The 21491-nt window shown below is 43.6% G+C and overlaps 1 protein-coding gene across 11 annotated transcripts in view; it reads left to right on the top strand.

Annotated features, from left to right (window-relative positions):
• Positions 1-21491, top strand: part of fry (Protein furry) — a 232115-nt gene that overhangs the window by 57363 nt on the left and 153261 nt on the right. For 10 of the 11 annotated variants that reach the window (XM_068359034.1, XM_068359032.1, XM_068359035.1 and 7 more), the window contains exons 3-15: positions 2225-2392; positions 2973-3196; positions 3416-3606; positions 3781-3963; positions 4198-4405; positions 4570-4707; positions 4832-5066; positions 5761-5939; positions 6285-6509; positions 6635-6778; positions 13667-13895; positions 14175-14359; positions 14569-14747. In XM_068359034.1, coding sequence (XP_068215135.1) covers positions 2225-2392; positions 2973-3196; positions 3416-3606; positions 3781-3963; positions 4198-4405; positions 4570-4707; positions 4832-5066; positions 5761-5939; positions 6285-6509; positions 6635-6778; positions 13667-13895; positions 14175-14359; positions 14569-14747 — 2488 coding nt within the window. Of the gene's footprint in view, positions 1-1217; positions 1539-2224; positions 2393-2972; positions 3197-3415; positions 3607-3780; positions 3964-4197; positions 4406-4569; positions 4708-4831; positions 5067-5760; positions 5940-6284; positions 6510-6634; positions 6779-13666; positions 13896-14174; positions 14360-14568; positions 14748-21491 lie in introns of those variants that run through there. The other variant, XM_068359031.1, reaches the window with a different exon arrangement.

Genomic DNA, 21491 nt, shown 5'->3' with positions numbered 1-21491 from the left:
GAAATAATTACAATACCTACTATCTAAAACAAGCGGAAAATGTCCACATAGTACGTGCGGAAATTTGTTGTTAGCGATTCAATTGTGATATGATCATATCATTTCTCACTGACATGATATTCAAGGGGAGAATTGGAATATCATTTCCATTTCTGAGGGAGGCGATTGGGCATGAGGACTGGGCGGGGCATGAAGGGGGAAATCTGGATGGTTGAACTTGGTGAAGGGGGGAAATGACAGAGAAAAGGTTGGGAACCACTGCATTAGATACTGCCATTAGAAATATGTTCATGTGAATGTGATGATTAGATTATTATATTTCTAGGAATTCCTAGAGAAATTTTTTTTTCTATTTTACTATCATGTTTTAAGTAATGGGAGGAGCTTACTGTACCACCCTTCTTTTGATAACAGAAAGATACGTAATTAGGAATAGATGTTTATTCATGGTATTTCAATATATTATTTTTACAATAAATAACAAAAAGGCTACTGTGAATAAAAGCATGCATTTGTAAATTTTTAGCAAATTTCATATATTTATAGTACTTTGCTGCATTTCAAGTTCTGAGAGTTGCAAAGATTAAGAATTTATCTTAAGTTTTATTTTTCATATGTTTGGCATCACCAAAAAACGGTTCATGATTGATGGTAGGCAGCGTTTATAGAATAATAAGTAAGAAAGTCACAATTGCTTAATTGTATTAGATAGTAATTAAAACTATTGTAAAGTACTGTAGATTTCTTTATAGGTAAAATGTTTGACATAGTTCAAAAAATTTTCACTCTGAAATTATATAATGTGAAGAAAACTACCCAATGAAATGAAGTGAAGTAATTAAAAGATCAAAGAATACTATAATTAAGATGATGTTACCTTCTTACTAATCAATTATCTGTAAGTTTTTGACAGTTTTATAGCCTTTCAAATATATATTTTTTTCAAGTTATATCTTGTATTTCGGTATTTTCAATAAAGCTTTGCTTTATGATTACAGAGAATGGGTACCGGGTATATCACACAATAATGCTTGACTTTATCATTTGCATTTCAATGGGAGACCATTATTCATGGGGTGAAAAGCTTAAAATTAAAATATCAATCTTCTTTTATCAAATTTATTATCTTTACTCTTGCCACGCTGTATCTAAAAGTTATCTGGCTTTACTGATAACAGTAGATAACACTGTCTCAGTCTCCCATTTAGAACCAGTCTGAACTACTGGCTATTATTGATTACAATGTCAATACAGTATTTATTTTGAAGTGAGATTAAAGCTTTGTTTGAATGTTGACATTATTTAGTGTTTATATGATCTATTATGATAATAATTTCTACTCATGTGGCATTGTCTGCCACTGGAATATCTTGAAGGACTAATTCCAAATGTGAACATAAGAATTTATACTCTGAAAATGCTTCGCCAAACATACAATGTGGCAGCAACTCCCATCAGAAAAGTTACTTCAGCTGTGTATCGCATTATAGGTACAGGGGATTCGTTTGCTCCAGAGCATGTGGTTTTACCAGAAGAGTGTAAGTTTATAGGTGTTGGGATTTTTAATGTTCATGCAAATTTGGAAATGCATTATTGCATAGTGCTGCCTAATATTGACATCTTTTCATATCCTTCTACTCTCAAGGTACTTCCTTAAGTAGTTAGAAGTCCAGAAGTTTTTGTTATTTTATTAAGATCTCAAATATTTTCTGCAGATAAATGTAAAAGTTTTTTTTTAGTAATTTTCTTCAATTTTTATTCATACCGTACAGTCTTTGTTTTCTAAATTCTGTGGAAATTGTGTGTATCACAGAATCAGGTTTTGCTTACTGAAATTTTGACAGGTAAGTTCTTTAAAAGTAGAGTGTATACTGTACTGTATTTTGTAAATGCAGTAGTTAAGCCAATTTACTGTTTTTCTACTTCAGAAAAGGATAAAGATCTACTGCAGTATTTAATGTAGCTAATTCTAATTGCCTTTCATGATGTTTGAGTTTTAAAATGCAGTACTCATTGAGCCTTTCTTTATTCTGATATGATTTATTTGTTTTTATGTTGTGTGCATTCAGCTTTACAAAATATCTTGTTGTGGTTTTTAGATAAGGACTTAATTTTGCTTCATTATTCATCTTTTTATCTTTAATATTTTCTTTAATGGACCAAGATTATAGTCGACTCAGTGTCCTAGTTATTTCTGTTAAACTAATGAAACCCATTTTGTTAGATGGTGATGAAGTCGGTGAACGAGGGCCTGGTGATGGGCGGGAAGCAGGCCAAGAAGAACTACTAGAAATTAACAGCGATGATGAAAATGACCAATCATCATCAACTCACGACAGTGGGACAAATTCTGCTGAGCCTGTTTCTGAACGTTCTCACACACTAATGTCAGGTAGGTTTTATGTGATGAAATTTTTAATTTGTCAAATTCTCTATGTAAATCTAAAGAAATGGCTACTGTTGGATTTGGTACAGCTAATAAAGTATTTAATTTTCATGCTACACATATCATAAAAGTTACAATGGTATTTTATAAAGGTGTTTTTATCTGTCAAAAAATATAATTCTATATTCCAGCCACTTTACTCAATTGCGGATCAATTGTTGAAGCATTAACATTTTACTGAGAAAGAATTGTTTAGGAAAAGAAATTTCACAATATTATGGAGGCTGGCTGCATATTTTTTTAGTTTACTGGAATACCACTTCAACTTTTATAAAATTTGCTTTATGTTACCAGATTTGTTTCTAGAGTTCTTTGAATTCATTGATCTACATTATGATCATACATTTGATTTAACTAATATACTGTGCTGTTTTATCCATTGATAACTAATTTTCATGTAGGTCATCAGTGTATTAGAGGAAGTTAGTGTATACAGTGTTAGTAGTTTTGATATTGATGCATCTTTTTCATTTCATGATGGGAGGTTTCATGCTCATTTATAGGAAACTTGTTTCTTTTATATCAGACTCCAGTACTGATGGTAGTGGTAGTGGCGGAGGTGGGAGTAGCACAGGCAGCCATGGGTCCACGCTTTTGCCATGGGGGGCACGTAAAGAGCGGTCGCAGTTCCCAGCAACTGTTCATGTTGATACTGACTTACGACCTGGAGAGTTTGTCATGCGCACACTCTTTGCTGAATATACTGTGATGGCAGAAAGAAAAATTGAAACTGTCATGCAAGAACCTCTTGTAAGTTATTTGATCTTTGTAATTTCTTTTGAATCCTCAGAATTTTATCTATGGTTTTTTTTTATGCATGGAAATCAACTACTGAAATCTACGAATGAATATATAACCCACCTGATTTCTTGATTTCTTCATTGCTTACTATTTATCCTTACTTTTTAAATTTTGTGAATACTGTATAGCACAGTATACATTTTTATAAACCTAATTTTCTTATGGCAGGAACGAAGCCTATCAAAAAGCCTTCAACGAGGAGAAGACTCAACATTTGATCAGTTACTTGTAGCTTTTGGGTGTGTGGCAGAGCATTGCCTTCCCTCATTGCTTCGAACACTCTTTGCCTGGTATGACCGACAGGGAGTTGAATGGGGATCCACTGATGCCAAATACAAAGATCCCAGTAAAAGCAAAGGGTAAATATACAGAATTAGGCATTGTTGCAGTTCTTTTATGTTTCTGTATATTGATTTATTATATATAATTCTTTTGAAGAAATAGTTATTTCCAAGTGTTTTCTCTACATAGGAGGGTAAATGTTGTTCACTGATGTTGTAGATATTCACTTACTGAAATGTTTGCCTTTGCAGGGTCGATACTGGATCAAACGTAGATCGGGAAAGCATCCAAGAACGGCGTGATCTAGCAGTTGAATTTATATTCTGTTTGGTGTTAATTGAAGTTCTCCGACAGCTTGCAGTTCATCCTGGTCATGATGACCTTGTCAAACATATTGAAGACATTGCTTTCAAACATTTCAAGTATCGAGAAGGGTAAGTGTAACCATCACAAATCTTGTTTCAGTGTTCTTTAGTTTAAATACAATAACCTGTACTGTAGTTTAGTGAGTTTCAAACTGTATTCTCATAATGCTGGTCAATTTGACTGTATAGTATATATGTAGTACTGTTAAGTTTTTTAAGTTATATTGCTTTGTATTTTTAAGGCTTCATGATTAATTTCATTGTTATAAAATTCTCATAAATTTTACTTATTTTATTTTTCAGTGTTCAAAATAATCCAAATGGTGCAAATATTAACACTATTGCTGACTTATATGCTGAGGTGATTGGTGTTTTGGCGCAATCAAGATTTCAGTCTGTCCGTCGGCGCTTTATGGCCGAGTTGAAAGAATTAAGAGGAAGAGAAGCATCATCTGTAACAACACAAAGTATTACTTCTCTCTTGATGGGAATGAAGTTCTTCAGAGTCAAGGTGTGTGTTGTATTTATTTGATTTTATTTTTTATTATGAACAACCATGATATTTGTCCCATAAATTTTATACTTATTTTTTAAGCCTAGAACTTAAATTTTTGTTTAAAAGATGATGTAATGAATAGCTAATTTCTTATCTTATTTTTTTTTCTTTTATTTCAGATGGTTCCAATTGAGGAGTTTGAGGCATCCTTTCAATTCATGCAAGAATGTGCTCAGTATTTTTTGGAAGTTCGAGATAAAGACATTAAACATGCACTGGCTGGTCTCTTTGTGGAAATATTAGTTCCTGTTGCTGCTGTGAGTAGAATCAATTTTTGAAGAATCATTCATTAGAATTAATAATGAGGTAATGTAGTTTACTGATACTTAAGCATATTTAAAAAAAAATTTCAGTGAAGTAATATACTTTTTTCTCTTTCAGACTGTCAAGCATGAGGTCAATGTTCCTTGCCTAAAGTATTTTGTAGAGATGCTTTATTCTACTACATTAGATATGGCCACTAAAAACAAACATAGACTGTCCATCTTTCCACTAGTGACCTGCTTGCTGTGTGTGTCACAGAAAACATTCTTCCTGAGCAACTGGCATTACTTTCTTGCAATGTGTCTGCAACATCTTAAGAACAGAGATCCCAAAATGTCACGAGTCGCTTTAGGTAGGTTGTTTGTACCTCAGTCATTACCTCCGCCCACGAAGTTGGAAGGAGGTTATGTTTTCACCCCTGTTTGTATATTTGTTTGTGTTTGTTTGTGAACAGCTTCTTGGGCACAATTTTAATAGTAGAGTAATGAAACTCGTAGGGATTAACTATTATGTAAAAAGCTAGAAATGATTAAATTTTGGAAGGTCAAGGTCATGGTCAAGCAAAATGTCCAATTCACCTATTCAGCCATAAGTTTGGACATTGTTGTTACAGAGACTTCAAACTTACAGAGACTTCAAACTTGGTTCATATTTGAGTGTCTGAAAATCCACGCCAACTAATACATGTTAAGGTCAAAGGTCAAGATTGAGTCCAAGGTCAAGCAAAAGGTCAAGTTCCAGTCATCAACCATATGGCCATAATTTTGATCATAAAGTAATGAGACTTGCAGGAATTTTAAACTGTTATGTAAAGAGCTGGAAATGATTAATTTTTGGTAGATCAAAGGTTAAGGTCATGGACAAGCAGAATGTCAAAAATCAGTCCAAAAGGTCAAGAAATAAGATGTCCTGGTTGAGGTCTGCACTCTACTCAGTGTCCCTCTAGGTTAATTCTTCAATTGGAGCAGTTTTTATACATTTGTGAATTATGTTTGAAAAAGCAGGGATCTCTCTTCTGTTATTTATAATCATTACTTCTTTTACAGAGTCTTTGTACAGACTTCTTTGGGTATACATGATCCGTATTAAGTGCGAAAGTAACTCTGCTACTCATTCTCGTCTAGCAAGCATTGTCAACTCCCTATTCCCCAAAGGATCTAAAGCTGTCGTTCCAAGGGACACTCCTCTGAATATCTTTGTCAAGATTATTCAGTTTATTGCACAGGTAAGGTCTTCATATAATTGTTTACTTCTCATGAAGTTTTTTGCACATGAAAAATTGTATAGACTTAAGAATTATCTGTGGTTTTCTATTGTAGGGATTACAGAACACTATCACAAGTGAATTGCTAGTTCTTGCATTGATATCAATGTGGATTTTGTCACCATTTATTCCCATAATAGATAAAAATGTTTCTGAAGTTCAGGTAGATGAAGTATTCAGAAATGCAAATACATTTATGAAGTCATATCTTCTTGTGTCATATAACGTCATTATTATGCATGATTTTATATTGACCTTATAATGATTAAAACAAATTAAAATTTGGACCTTATTTTTTTATTTCAGGAGAGATTAGATTTTGCAATGCGGGAAATAGTATTCGATCTTCTGTCAGTTGGACGCCAGATCAAGATAATTATGACACCAGAGCGTATGTCTATTGGCCTACGAGCTTTCCTTGTAGTAGCAGACAGCTTACAGCAGAAGGAAGGTGAACCACCAATGCCTCGAACTGTTGGTGTCCTGCCCTCTGGTAATACACTTCGAGTGAAGAAAACATTCCTTAATAAGGCAAGTTTATATATTTTGGTGATCACTGTGAAATGTTGCTGTACTTATTTTTTGACATTATACGGATTTTTAAATGTGCTTTTTCCTTTGTTTTATTCGTGATATTGTATGTTTTTCTTTTTTAGATGCTCACCGAGGATACTGCAAGAAACATTGGCATCTCTGCTTACTATCCTCTTGTTCGTAGGTCTTTTAATGACATCCTCAAAGCTCTTGATAGCCAGTTTGGCAGACCTTTAATGATGACGAACACTCAGAATGTCAATAAGGTAATCTTATTAGTTTTGTGGTTCTCAATTGACCAGTTTGCACATAAAATAATCTATGTTTGAATATTAGCCTTTGCAATATTAATGCTTATTTTTCAATATTAAACTTACCCGATAATCATGTAGCTGTCAACTCCGTTGCCCGACAGAATTCTATGGAGGGATACGCCAGCTATCACAATACTAGAAGGGGGTGTACTTACCAGCGCCACCTGTGGCCAGGTACTCAATCATTTGTTGTTGACACCTCCTCAATTATTCCTCTGTCGTGCTTCCGGCTAGACGTTCTGGGATACGCTTATGGTCTTCGAGTTTATTCACGGATATTTGGTGAAGTATTCTCTCAGATTAACGGCTGTCGCTTTACTGGAATCCTTCTTATATTAGCTAGATAGCTTTTATATAATACTGATATAACGGTTAACGAATTTTTGCTTGTTTTTGGATCACCCTTTGGCTAACTCTTTGAAACAAGATGTCTGACGTTTCGCAAGCCCCCTCCCATAGACGATGTAGGTCTTGCAATAGGCGTATTCCGAAGGCCTCGGTAGATCCTCACACCGCTTGTTCTGACTGTAAGGACAGGCCCTGTCTATTAGAAAATCGATGTGAGGAATGCGCCGGACTTTCGGAATTGGAATTTGTCCGTCTTTTAAAATATTCATCTAAGTTAGAGAGAGGTAGAGTTAGGAGAAGTTCTTCTCACTCTTCTATGTTTTCCTCACCTCATGATCCCCTACCTTTTCCTACCCCTGTAGTGGCTACCCCCGAACCTACTGTGTGCCCTCCGCCTGATATGTCAGTTGTTTTGCGTGCTATTCAGGCTTTAGGCGATAAAGTAGAATCAGTGGTAAGTGACCATAAGTCTCTGATGGCCGAAGTTAAAGAACTGAAGGTCAAGAGTGCAGTGGGTGGAATTAGTGCCAGTGCTGTGACGAGTGCTAGTGTCGGTGCAGTGCCAAGTGCTAGTGGTGCCAGTGTGGTGCGTGAGGATTTTTCTGTGCGAGCCAGTCGTCCTCCCAGTCCGGGACCTCTTGCAAGCTCCCATGCCCAGGGGAGAAGCAATGTCGAAGGGCTTAAGGGTTCGACAGGCCTTGTTAGGCGCACAGAACTATCCTCGGTGGTTGCGGGCGTGTCTTCCTTAGACCGTCACTCCCACCTGCAGACGATTGAGCCCGTCTTATTCTCGTCCGCTGATCAACTAGCAGGGAAGAAACGTTGGTCTCAGGTCTCGAGACCGCTTAAACGTAGAGTCCAGTCCGCGAGTGCTCAGCCAGGTTGCAGTCATTGGCTCAGCTCTGACTCGCCTCAGTCATCTGTCGACTGTACTCCGCCCAAGAGGAGTAAGGTTCTGCCAAAACAGAGCCCGACTGTGACTTTACCTCAGTCTGTTATCGTTTCTGCCGATCCCAAGTGGACCCTGCTTCAGTCCATGCAAGCTCAGCTTTCGGACTTGATGCGTGAGTGTCGGGCTGAGAGTGTTGCACCTCCTCCTCCGCCTACACTCCCTCCGCCTGTTCTCGCTCCGCCTGTGCTCGCCCCGCCTGCACTTGCTCCGCCTGGTCGCAGCACCATCTGCCAGGCGTACGATGTTGAGCCACTTTCGGAGTTCGCTGTTCCCAGTGGTGTTCAGCCTCAGCCTTCTTTAAGGCAACCCTTGCTTTGGGATCAGGAGAGTTATTCCACTCTTCCTCCGCCTCCCCTTGCTGCTCCACCAGTGGTGCAACTCTCGGTTGGGGTACAACAACCTCTCCCCTCCGTGAGTCTGTCTGCTCAGCCATCGCTGCAGCGAGCTCAACCCTCCTCAAGGCAAGCTCCTCTACACCCTGGACTTGCGCCTCAGGAGCCTCAGCTTGCGAGAACTTTACCTTGTTCTGCGCAGCCTCAACCTCATCATGCTCCGCTCATCTCACAGGAACAGGAACGGACTACTCCGCCTCCGTCCTCCGCTCAGCTTGTGCAATCCTTGGGTTCAACCTCTCTTGCTAGGAGTCAACCTCCTTCACCCATGCGCCTGCCTTCTGCTTCGTCTGTTGTTCAGCCTTTGCAGTCTGAGCCTCAGGTTTTCCCTCAACAGTTACTGGAAGAGGAAACCACTGTTGTTGTTCCTACCCGTTCTGACTCTGCGGTTCAGCATTCTGGTCCGATCGCTTCGCTACCCTCTGCTGATGAGGTGTCGGATGATGAGGAGGCACACCTTGATCCCTCATCAGACGTGGACGAATCTAAGCTTTCTCCATTGTCGATTGATTTTCGTAAGGTCTCGGCTCTACTCAGGGAGATTTACCCAGACCACTTCGTCTCTGCTATTCCCCGCTCTCCACCATCTGAGTTTTCGCTGGGCGTACAACAAGCTAAGTCCAACTATACTAAGCTTGTCCTAGCTAGATCCTCCAAGAGGGCTTTAAGGATCTTAGGGGAGTGGCTGCAGTCTAAACAACACCTTGGCAAGACTTCCTTCATGTTCCCTCCAACGAAGCTCGCTTCGAAAGGTTGCGTTTGGTATGCCACAGGGGAAGCACCAGGCTTAGGAGTACCTGCCTCTGCCCAGGCTGACTTCTCAAGTCTGGTGGACTCGCCTCGGAGAACTGCTATGAGACGCTCGAAGGTTTGTTGGACCTTCTCAGACCTGGATCATTTTCTGAAAGGGTTGTTCAGAGCATTTGAAATGTTCAACTTTCTCGACTGGTGCCTGGGAGCCCTCAGCAAGAAAACCTCTCCTGCGGACAAAGATTCTGCCATGCTAATAATGTCCTGCATGGATAAGGCCATCAGAGATGGATCGGGTGAGCTAGCGTCGTTATTTGTATCAGGGGTGTTGAAGAAAAGGGAACAACTGTGTACCTTCCTTTCCGCCAGCATTACACCTTGCCAGCGGTCACAACTCCTTTTTGCTCCACTCTCAAAGTTCCTCTTTCCCGAGGAGCTAGTTAAGGACTTGTCGGCTGCCCTGATACAAAAGGACACGCACGATCTTGTAGCCTCATCGGCTCGTAAGTCTAAGGTTGCCACCTCAGTCCCCAAGACTTATCGCTCCCCAGTGGCTGATACCCCGGCTACGAGGTTCATACCGCCCTTTCGTGGTAGAGCCCCCAGCCGAGGAAGCTCCCGTCCAGACTCTCACAGGAGCAAGTCTAGGAAAGGATCCAGGACATCTAAGGGAAAGAACTGACTCTCAGATTCTCCAGACAACAGTAGGAGCCAGACTCAAGATCTTCTGGCGAGCCTGGGAGAAGAGAGGTGCAGACGCACAGTCTGTCAGTTGGCTGAGGTACGGTTACAGGATTCCATTCTGCCTCAAACCACCTCTGACCACATCGCCCATCAACCTCTCTCCTAACTACAAAGAAGAGGACAAGAGGCTAGCATTGCAACAGGAGGTGTCGCTACTTGTGCAGAAGAAGGCAGTGGTTATAGTCCGGGACCATCAATCCCCGGGCTTCTACAACCGTCTCTTTCTTGTGGCCAAGAAGACAGGAGGTTGGAGACCGGTGCTGGACGTCAGCTCTCTCAACGAGTATGTCACCAAGCAGACGTTCACGATGGAGACGACCAAGTCGGTCTTAGCAGCGGTCAGACAGGAGGACTGGATGGTCTCGTTGGACTTGAAAGATGCATACTTTCACGTTCCCATTCATCCAGACTCCCAACCTTTCCTGAGATTCGTTTTCGGAAAGGTTGTCTATCAGTTCCAAGCCCTGTGTTTTGGCCTAAGCACAGCTCCTATGGTCTTTACTCATCTGATGAGGAATGTAGCGAAATTCCTACACTTATCGAACATCAGAGCCTCCCTCTACCTAGACGACTGGCTGTTGAGAGCCTCCACGAGTCGTCGTTGTCTGGAGAACCTCAGTTGGACTTTAGACTTAATCAGAGACCTAGGTCTATTAGTCAATATAGAGAAATCTCAACTCATTCCCTCCCAATCCATTGTGTACCTGGGAATGGAGATTCAGAGTCAGGATTTTCGGGCTTTTCCATCGGCCCCCAGGATAAACCAAGCCCTAGAGTGCATCATGAGCATGTTGAAGAGGAGCAATTGCTCAGTGAGACAGTGGATGAGTCTCACAGGGACCCTCTCATCACTGGCCCTGTTTGTCGAGCTAGGAAGACTCCACCTCCGCCCTCTTCAATTCCATCTTGCTGCTCATTGGGACAAGGGCTCGACTCTAGAAGCAGTCTCTATCCCTATCAACCAAGAGATGAAGACCACTCTCCTGTGGTGGAAGCACAATCTCCTTCTCAAGGAGGGTCTATCATTGACCATCCAGACCCCCAATCTTCATCTCTTCTCAGATGCATCGGACTCGGGCTGGGGTGCGACCTTGGACGGACGGGAATGCTCAGGAGTATGGAACAAGGAACAAGGATTACTCCACATCAACTGCAAGGAACTGTTAGCAGTTCATCTAGCCCTGTTGAACTTCAAGTCCCTCCTGCTAGGCAAAGTGGTGGAGGTGAATTCAGACAACACCACAGCCTTGGCTTACATCTCCAAGCAAGGAGGGACCCATTCGAGGAGCCTTTACGAGATCGCAAGGGACCTCCTCATTTGGTCAAGAGGTCTAAACCTCACTCTGGTCACGAGGTTCATCCAGGGCGATATGAATGTTTCAGCGGATCGCCTCAGCAGAAGGAATCAGGTCATTCCCACGGAATGGACCCTCCACAAGAGTGTGTGCAACAGACTTTGGACCTTGTGGGGTCAACCTACCATAGATCTGTTTGCCACCTCCATAACCAAGAGACTTCCGCTTTATTGTTCCCCTGTTCCAGACCCTGCAGCGGTTCATGTGGATGCTTTTCTTCTGAACTGGTCCCATCTCGACCTGTACGCATTCCCTCCGTTCAAGATAATAAACAAAGTTCTGCAGAAATTCGTCTCGCACGAAGGGACACGGCTGACGCTGGTTGCTCCCCTTTGGCCTGCAAGAGAATGGTACACAGAGGTACTTCAATGGCTAGTCGACTTCCCCAGGACTCTACCTCTAAGAGTGGACCTTCTACGTCAACCACACGTAGACAGGTTGCATCCAAACCTCCACGCTCTTCGGCTGACTGCCTTCAGACTGTCGAAAGATTCGCTAGAGCTAGAGGCTTTTCGAAGGAGGCAGCCAGTGCGATTGCCAGAGCTAGAAGAGTTTCCACTCGTAGAGTCTATCAGTCTAAGTGGGAGGTCTTCCGAAGCTGGTGTAGAGCCAATTCAATATCCTCTACCAATACCTCTGTGATCCAAATAGCTGACTTCCTTCTACATCTTAGGAATGAGAGATCCCTTTCAACACCTACGATTAAAGGATATAGGAGCATGTTGGCCTCAGTTCTCCGCCACAGGGGTTTGGACCTGTCTTCCAACAAGGACCTTCAAGACATTCTCAAGTCTTTTGAGACGTCTAAAGAACGTCGTCTTTCCACTCCAGGCTGGAATCTAGACGTAGTCTTAAGGTTCCTTATGACATCTAGGTTCGAACCTCTCCAGTCAGCTTCCTTCAAGGATCTTACCCTCAAGACTGCTTTTCTCGTTTGCCTTGCAACAGCTAAGAGAGTCAGTGAGGTTCATGCCTTCAGCAAGAACATTGGTTTCACAACCGAATCTGCAACATGTTCTTTTCAGCTTGGATTCCTAGCAAAGAACGAGCTTCCTTCACGTCCTTGGCCTAGATCGTTCGAAATACCTAGCCTCTCCAACATGGTAGGTAACGAACTAGAGAGAGTTCTTTGCCCTGTCAGAGCTCTCAAATATTATCTGAAGAGGTCTAAACCTATTCGAGGACAGTCAGAAGCCTTATGGTGTGCCATCAAGAAACCCTCGAGACCCATGTCCAAGAATGGGCTTTCGTACTATATAAGGCTTCTGATCAGAGAAGCACATTCTCACTTAAAGGAGGAAGACCTTGCATTGCTGAAGGTAAGGACCCACGAAGTAAGAGCTGTAGCTACTTCGTTGGCCTTTAATAAAAACCGTTCTCTGCAGAGCATAATGGATGCAACCTATTGGAGGAGCAAGTCAGTGTTTGCATCATTTTATCTGAAAGATGTCCAGTCTCTTTACGAGAACTGCTACACCCTGGGACCATTCGTAGCAGCGAGTGCAGTAGTAGGTGAGGGCTCAGCCACTACATTCCCTTAATCCCATAACCTTTTTTAACCTTTCTCTTGAATACTTTTATTGTTGTTTTTTATGGTTGTTACGGTAGGCTAAGAAGCCTTCCGCATCCTTGGATTTGGCGGGTGGTCTATTCATTCTTGAGAAGCGCCTGGGTTAAAGGTTTGGTAGAGGTCCTTTAGTAGGGGTTGCAACCCCGTGTACTTTGGCACCTTTGGGTTGATTCAGCCTCCAAGAGGAACGCTGCGCTCAGTAAGGAAGACGAACTTTAAATAAAGAGGCAGAGTAACGGTTCTATTCGACTTCCTTACCAGGTACTTATTATTTCATTGTTATTTGAGATAACTGTTATATGAAATATGGGATACTTAGCTATCCTTTAATCTTGTACACTGGTTTTCACCCACCTCCCTGGGTGTGAATCAGCTACATGATTATCGGGTAAGTTTAATATTGAAAAATGTTATTTTTATTAATAAAATAAATTTTTGAATATACTTACCCGATAATCATGATTTAATCGACCCTCCCTTTCCTCCCCAGATAGAACCAGTGGACCGAGGAATAATTGAGGAGGTGTCAACAACAAATGATTGAGTACCTGGCCACAGGTGGCGCTGGTAAGTACACCCCCTTCTAGTATTGTGATAGCTGGCGTATCCCTCCATAGAATTCTGTCGGGCAACGGAGTTGACAGCTACATGATTATCGGGTAAGTATATTCAAAAATTTATTTTATTAATAAAAATAACATATTTCTTTTTATTTTACAATTTTGTCAGGAACCAGACGAGATGATCACTGGAGAGCGGAAACCCAAAATCGACCTCTTCCGAACATGTGTGGCTGCTGTACCTAGGCTCATACCAGATGGGATGTCTGGCAGAGATTTAGTTGATTTGCTTGGCCGACTCACGGTTCACATGGATGAGGAACTCCGAGCTTTAGCTTTCCAGAGTTTACAGTCTCTAGTGTTAGATTTCCCTGAATGGCGGCATGATGTTGTGTATGGTAAGAAATTCCAGTTGGATAGAAAACATTCATAAAGAACTTGCCTGGCTATTATATTTTCAGCAAAACAATCCTAACCTCAATTTTATTGGTTCAATGTGAGAGTAATTATTTGTGCTTCTTTCTTTATACATTCCTTTTATGAGATATTGCTAATGTTCCATAGTAATTATTACGTTATACTCAATTTGAGAAGTTTGTAATATAGTGACTCGATTAGAACTCCCAAAATTGCAAACATTGTTACTTGAACATTACTTGAATATCTGGTTTTTGCAGGCTTCATCCAGTTTCTTGTAAAAGAAGTAGGAGACACATCACCTCAGTTGTTGGATAATGGCATACGAATGCTCCTGCAGCTGATCACTGCATGGAAGAATGCCCTGACCAATACAACCACAACTAATGTTGCCAACAAGCGTGATCCGGGTGTTGGAGACCTTCATCATCTCCACCTTCACCAGGTGATTATTGTCCTATGGTCTTGGTGTAATGAATTATTGTAGTATAAGTCAGAAATTAGTTTGAGACTACTTTGTCACATTTTAGATTTTCATCAGGCTTGTCAGAAGGATATGTTCTCAAATGGGAGACAATCCAAGAAGCTTAGAAAAGTATCTTATTGGTAGTTAAACTGCATTATATTTTAAATTATGTTTATCTTTACATACAGCGTGGAGACCATAGTGATGTCTTGCACTTAGCTGAAGGCTTTGCCCTGGTTCTGTTGTGCAGTTGTCGCCAGGCCCCAAGGAGAATATCTGTGGCCATACTGCGAGAAGTAAAGCTGCTTGCAAAGGCACTAGGAGAAGAAAGCCCTATCAGTGAACCTGTGATAGATGTCATGGATAGGTGTGTACAATATTTTATTTTCTGTATATAATATTCATCAAATAAGAGAATTTCTTTATTTACCCCATCTTGTTTTTTTTCTCAGTTTGATGACAGTTGTTGATGTTTATGAATTTGCCAGCTATCTTGTTTCTTTAATGTTTTATTTTCAATATTAAACTTACCCGATAATCATGTAGCTGTCAACTCCGTTGCCCGACAGAATTCTATGGAGGGATACGCCAGCTATCACAATACTAGAAGGGGGTGTACTCACCAGCGCCACCTGTGGCCAGGTACTACAGTACTTCTTGTTGACACCTCCTCAATTTTTCCTCTGTCGTGCTTCCGGCAAGACGTTCTGGGATACGCTTATGATCTTGGAGTATTTTCACGGCTTTTGGTAAAGTATTTCTCTCAGATTTCGGCTGTCGCTTTACTGGAAAACTTCTATATTAGCTTAGATAGCTATTATTTAGTCCTGATTAACGGTTAACGATCTTTTTGCTTGATTTGGAATCCCCACTTGGCTAACTCTTTTGATTCAAGATGTCTGACATTTCACAAGCCCCTCCACATAGACGATGTAGGTCTTGTAATAGGCGTATTCCGAAGGCCTCGGTAGATCCTCACACCGCTTGTTCTGACTGTAGGGAAAGGCCCTGTCAGTTAGAAGATCGATGTGAGGAATGCGCCGGACTTTCGGAACTTGATTTTGTCCGATTTCTTAAGTATTCAACCAAGTTAGAGAGAGAGAGAGTTAGGAGGAGTTCTTCTCGCTCTTCACTTTTTTCCTCACCTCATGATCCCCTACCTTTTCCTCCCCCTGTAGTGGCTACCCCCGAACCTACTATTTGCCCTCAACCTGATATGTCTGTTGTTTTGCGTGCCATTCAGGCTTTAGGTGACAAAGTAGAGTCAGTGGTTAGTGATCATAAGTCTCTTATGGCCGAAGTCAAGGAACTTAAGGTCAAGAGTGCAGTGGGTGGTATTAGTGCCAGTGCTGTGACGAGTGCTAGTGTCAGTGCAGTGCCAAGTGCTAGTGTCAGTGTCAGTGTGGTGCGTGAGGGTACTTCTGTGCGTGCCAGTCGTCCTCCCAGTCCGGGACCTCTTGCAAGCTCCCAAGCCCAGGGGAGAAGCAATGTCGAAGGGCAAAAGGGTTCGGCAGGCCTTGATCGGCGCACAGAAGTATCCTCGGTGGTTGCGGGCGTGTCTTCTAGAGACCGTCACTCCCACCTGCAGACGATTGAGCCCGTCTTTTACTCGTCTGCTGAAGAGTTGTCAGGAAAGAAACGTTGGACTCAGGTCTCAAGACCACTCAAGCGCAGAGTCCAGACCTCAAGAGCTCAACCTGGCTGCAGTCATTGGATCAGCTCTGACTCGCCGCAGTCATCAGTTGAGTGCACTCCTCCTAAGAGGAGTAAGGTACTGCCGCAACAGATCTCTGCTGTTAAGGCTTTACCTCAGCAGACCTTAGTGTCTGCAGACCCCAAGTTGACTCTACTGCAGTCCATGCAGTCACAACTTGCGGTCTTGATGCGTGAGTGTCAGGCTGAGAAGGTTACACCTCCTCCTGCGATCGCTCCGCCTAACCGCAGTACTGCCTGCCAGGCGTACGATGTTGAGGCTCCTCAGGATACCTTAGCACGTTCTGAGTTGACTGTTTCCAGTGGTGTGCAGCTCCCTCCGCCTTCCTTAAGGCAACCTCAGCAATGGGAACAGGAAGCTTATACCTTACTTCCTCCGCTTCCACTTGCAGTTCCACCAGTGAGGCAACACTCTCTTGAGGTACAACAACCTCTCCCATCCATGAGTCAGACTCCTCAGCTCTCGCTGCAGCGACCTCAACCCTCCTCAAGGCAAGCACCTCAACACCTTAGCCTTGCGCCTCAGGAACCTCAACTCGCGAGACAATTACTGCGTTCTGCGCAGCCTCTACCTCATCGCTCACAGCTCACACCTCAGGAACCTCAACTCGTTCCTCAGGAACCTGCTACTGCGCATCCACCAACCACACAGCAAGCGCAACTCTTGAGTTCAGACACTCATGCCAGGAGTCAGCCCCCTCCACCCATGCGCCTACCTTCTGCTACTTCTTTGGATCAGCCTTTGCAACCTGAGCCTCAGGTGTTCCCTCAACAGAGACTTGAGGAGGAAACCACAAGTATTTTTGTTCCAGCTCGTGCTGATTCTGCTGTTCAGCATACCTTACCGATCTCTTCGCTACACTCTGGTGATGAGGTTTCTGATGATGAGGCTGCACACCTGGATCCCTCATCAGACGTGGATGAATCCAAGTCTTCTCCGCCTCCTATTGACTTTCGTAAGGTCTTGGCTCTTTTCAGAGAGGTATACCCAGACCACTTTGTCTCTGCTATCCCCCGCTCTCCGCCATCTGAGTTTTCGCTGGGCATGCAGCCAGCTAAGTCTACGTATACTAAGCTCGTCTTAGCAAGGTCCTCTAAGAGAGCGTTAAGGATTTTAGGGGAGTGGTTGCAGTCTAAGCAACAACTTGGAAAGACTTCCTTCATGTTTCCTCCGACTAAGCTCACTTCTAAAGCGGGCGTTTGGTATGCCACAGGAGAGGAACCAGGCTTGGGAGTACCTGCCTCTGCCCAGGCTGACTTCTCAAGTCTGGTAGACTCTCCTCGTAGAACAGCAATGAGGCGCTCTAAGGTTTGCTGGACCTTCTCAGACCTTGATCACTTTCTGAAAGGTGTTTTTAGAGCATTTGAGATGTTCAATTTCCTAGACTGGTGCCTGGGGGCCCTTAGCAAGAAGACCTCCCCTGCGGACAAGGACTCTGCCATGCTCTTGATGTCCTGCATGGATAAGGCCATTAGGGATGGATCTGGCGAGCTTGCTTCGATGTTTGTGTCAGGGGTTCTTAAGAAAAGGGAGCAGCTTTGTACCTTCCTTTCCTCCAGCATCACACCTTGTCAAAGGTCTCAGCTCCTTTTCGCTCCGCTCTCGAAGTTCCTTTTTCCCGAAGAGCTTGTTAAGGACTTGTCTGCGGCCCTGATACAAAAGGACACCCATGATCTTGTGGCCTCATCGGCTCGAAAGACTAAGGTTGCTACCTCAGTCCCCAGGACTTATCGCACCCCAGTGGCTGATACTCCTGCTACGAGGTTTATTCCGCCCTTTCGTGGTAGAGCCCCCAGCCGAGGAAGCTCCCGTCCAGACTCTTCCAGGAGCAAGTCTAGGAAAGGTTCCAAGGCTTCTAAAGGAAAAAACTGACTCTCATCATCTCCAGACAGCAGTAGGAGCCAGACTCAAGATCTTCTGGCAAGCCTGGGAAAAGAGAGGTGCAGACGCCCAGTCTGTCAGTTGGCTGAGGGAGGGTTACAGGATTCCATTCTGCCGCAAACCCCCTCTGACCACATCTCCCATCAACCTCTCTCCCAACTACAAAGAAAAGGACAAGAGGCTAGCGTTGCACCAGGAGGTGTCGCTCCTTTTACAGAAGAAGGCAGTGGTTATAGTCCGGGACCATCAATCCCCGGGCTTCTACAACCGTCTTTTTCTGGTGGCCAAGAAGACAGGAGGTTGGAGACCGGTGCTGGACGTCAGCGCGCTCAATGCTTATGTCACCAAGCAGACGTTCACGATGGAGACGACGAAGTCGGTCCTAGCAGCGGTCAGGCAGGAGGACTGGATGGTCTCGTTGGACCTGAAAGATGCTTACTTTCACGTTCCTATTCATCCAGACTCCCAACCTTTCCTGAGATTCGTTTTTGGAAAGGTTGTCTACCAATTCCAAGCCCTGTGTTTTGGCCTAAGCACAGCTCCTATGGTGTTTACGCATCTGATGAGGAATATAGCAAAATTCCTCCACTTATCGGACATCAGAGCCTCCCTTTACTTAGACGACTGGCTGTTGAGAGCCTCCACGAGTCGTCGCTGTCTGGAGAGTCTCAACTGGACTTTGGACTTAATCAAAGAACTGGGTCTGTTAGTCAACCTAGAAAAGTCTCAGCTCATTCCCTCCCAATCCATTGTGTACCTGGGAATGGAGATTCGGAGTCAGGATTTTCGGGCTTTTCCATCGGCCCCAAGGATAAGCCAAGCCCTAGATTGCATCATGAGCATGCTGAAGAGGAGCAGTTGCTCTGTGAGACAGTGGATGAGTCTCACAGGGACCCTTTCATCGCTGGCCCTGTTCGTCGAGCTAGGGAGACTCCACCTCCGCCCTCTTCAATTCCATCTTGCAGCTCATTGGGACAAGGGTTTGACTCTCGAAGCAGTCTCTATCCCAGTCACCAAAGAGATGAAGACCACTCTCTTGTGGTGGAAGACCAATCTCCTTCTCAAGGAGGGCCTATCGTTGGCTATTCAGACCCCCAATCTTCATCTCTTCTCGGATGCATCGGACTCGGGCTGGGGCGCGACCTTGAACGGACAGGAGTGCTCGGGAACGTGGAACGAGGAACAGGGAACGCTCCACATCAACTGCAAGGAGCTACTAGCAGTTCACTTAGCCCTGTTGAACTTCAAGTCCCTCCTGCTAGGCAAGGTGGTGGAGGTGAACTCCGACAACACCACAGCCTTGGCTTACATCTCCAAGCAAGGAGGGACCCATTCGAGGAGCCTATACGAGATCGCAAGGGACCTCCTCATTTGGTCAAGAAGTCAAAACCTCACTTTAGTCACGAGGTTCATTCAGGGCAACATGAACGTCTCAGCAGATCGCCTAAGCAGAAGGGATCAGGTCATTCCCACGGAATGGACCCTCCACAAGAGCGTGTGCAACAGACTTTGGACCTTGTGGGGTCAGCCTACCATAGATCTGTTTGCCACCTCCATGACCAAGAGACTTCCGTTGTACTGTTCCCCAGTTCCAGACCCAGCAGCAGTTCATGTGGATGCTTTTCTGCTGAACTGGTCCCATCTCGACCTTTACGCATTTCCACCGTTCAAGATAATAAACAAAGTCCTTCAGAAGTTCATCTCGCACGAAGGGACACGGCTGACGCTGGTTGCTCCCCTTTGGCCTGCAAGAGAATGGTTCACAGAGGTACTTCAATGGCTGGTCGACGTCCCCAGGACTCTCCCTCTAAGAGTGGACCTTCTACGTCAACCTCACATAGACAGGTTGCACCCAAACCTCCACGCTCTTCGGCTGACTGCCTTCAGACTGTCGAAAGATTCGCTAGAGCTAGAGGCTTTTCGAAGGAGGCAGCCAGTGCGATTGCCAGAGCAAGGAGGGTTTCCACTCGTAGAGTCTACCAATCTAAGTGGGAAGTCTTCCGGAGCTGGTGTAGAGCCAATGCAGTATCCTCTACCAATACCTCTGTGACCCAAATAGCTGACTTCCTATTACATCTTAGGAATGAGAGATCCCTTTCAGCCCCTACGATTAAAGGGTACAGGAGTATGTTGGCTTCAGTTCTCCGCCACAGAGGTTTGGACCTTTCTTCCAACAAGGACCTTCAAGACATCCTTAAGTCTTTTGAGACTTCTAAAGAGCGTCGTCTACCCACTCCAGGCTGGAACCTAGACGTAGTCTTAAGGTTCCTTATGTCACCTAGGTTCGAACCTCTCCAGTCAGCTTCCTTCAAGGACCTTACCCTCAAGACTCTTTTTCTCGTCTGCCTTGCAACAGCGAAAAGAGTCAGTGAGGTTCATGCCTTCAGCAAGAACATTGGTTTCACGACCGAATCTGCAACATGTTCTTTACAGCTCGGGTTCTTAGCTAAGAATGAACTTCCTTCACGTCCTTGGCCTAGATCGTTCGAAATACCTAGCCTCTCCAACATGGTAGGTAACGAGCTAGAAAGAGTTCTTTGCCCTGTCAGAGCTCTCAAATTTTATCTTAATAGGTCAAAACCTATTCGAGGACAGTCAGAAGCCTTATGGTGTGCCATCAAGAAACCTTCGAGGCCCATGTCCAAGAATGGGGTTTCGTATTATATAAGGCTTCTGATTAGAGAAGCCCATTCTCACTTAAAGGAGGAAGACCTTGCTTTGCTGAAGGTAAGGACCCACGAAGTAAGAGCCGTAGCTACTTCGATGGCCTTTAATAAAAACCGTTCTCTGCAGAGCATAATGGATGCAACCTATTGGAGGAGCAAGTCAGTGTTTGCATCATTTTATCTTAAAGATGTCCAGTCTCTTTACGAGAACTGCTACACCCTGGGACCATTCGTAGCAGCGAGTGCAGTAGTAGGTGAGGGCTCAGCCACTACATTCCCTTAATCCCATAACCTTTTTTTAACCTTTCTCTTGAATACTTTTATTGTTGTTTTTATGGTTGTTACGGTAGGCTAAGAAGCCTTCCGCATCCTTTTGATTTGGCGGGTGGTCAATTCATTCTTGAGAAGCGCCTGGGTTAGAGGTTGTGTAGAGGTCCTTTAGTAGGGGTTGCAGCCCTATATACTTTAGCACCTTTGAGTTGATTCAGCCTCCAAGAGGAACGCTGCGCTCAGTAAGGAAGACGAACTTAAAAAAGAGGCAGAGTAACGGTTCAAGTCGACTTCCTTACCAGGTACTTATTATTTCATTGTTATTTGAGATAACTGTTATATGAAATATGGGATACTTAGCTATCCTTTAATCTTGTACACTGGTTTTCACCCACCCCCCTGGGTGTGAATCAGCTACATGATTATCGGGTAAGTTTAATATTGAAAAATGTTATTTTTATTAGTAAAGTAAATTTTTGAATATACTTACCCGATAATCATGATTTAATTGACCCTCCCTTCCTCCCCATAGAGAACCAGTGGACCGAGGAAAAATTGAGGAGGTGTCAACAAGAAGTAC

Source organism: Palaemon carinicauda, chromosome 35, assembly GCF_036898095.1.
Source record: "Palaemon carinicauda isolate YSFRI2023 chromosome 35, ASM3689809v2, whole genome shotgun sequence".
NCBI lineage: Eukaryota > Metazoa > Arthropoda > Malacostraca > Decapoda > Palaemonidae > Palaemon > Palaemon carinicauda.
Note: the sequence above shows the minus strand (reverse complement) of the source record. Positions and strands in the feature narration are given on the sequence as shown.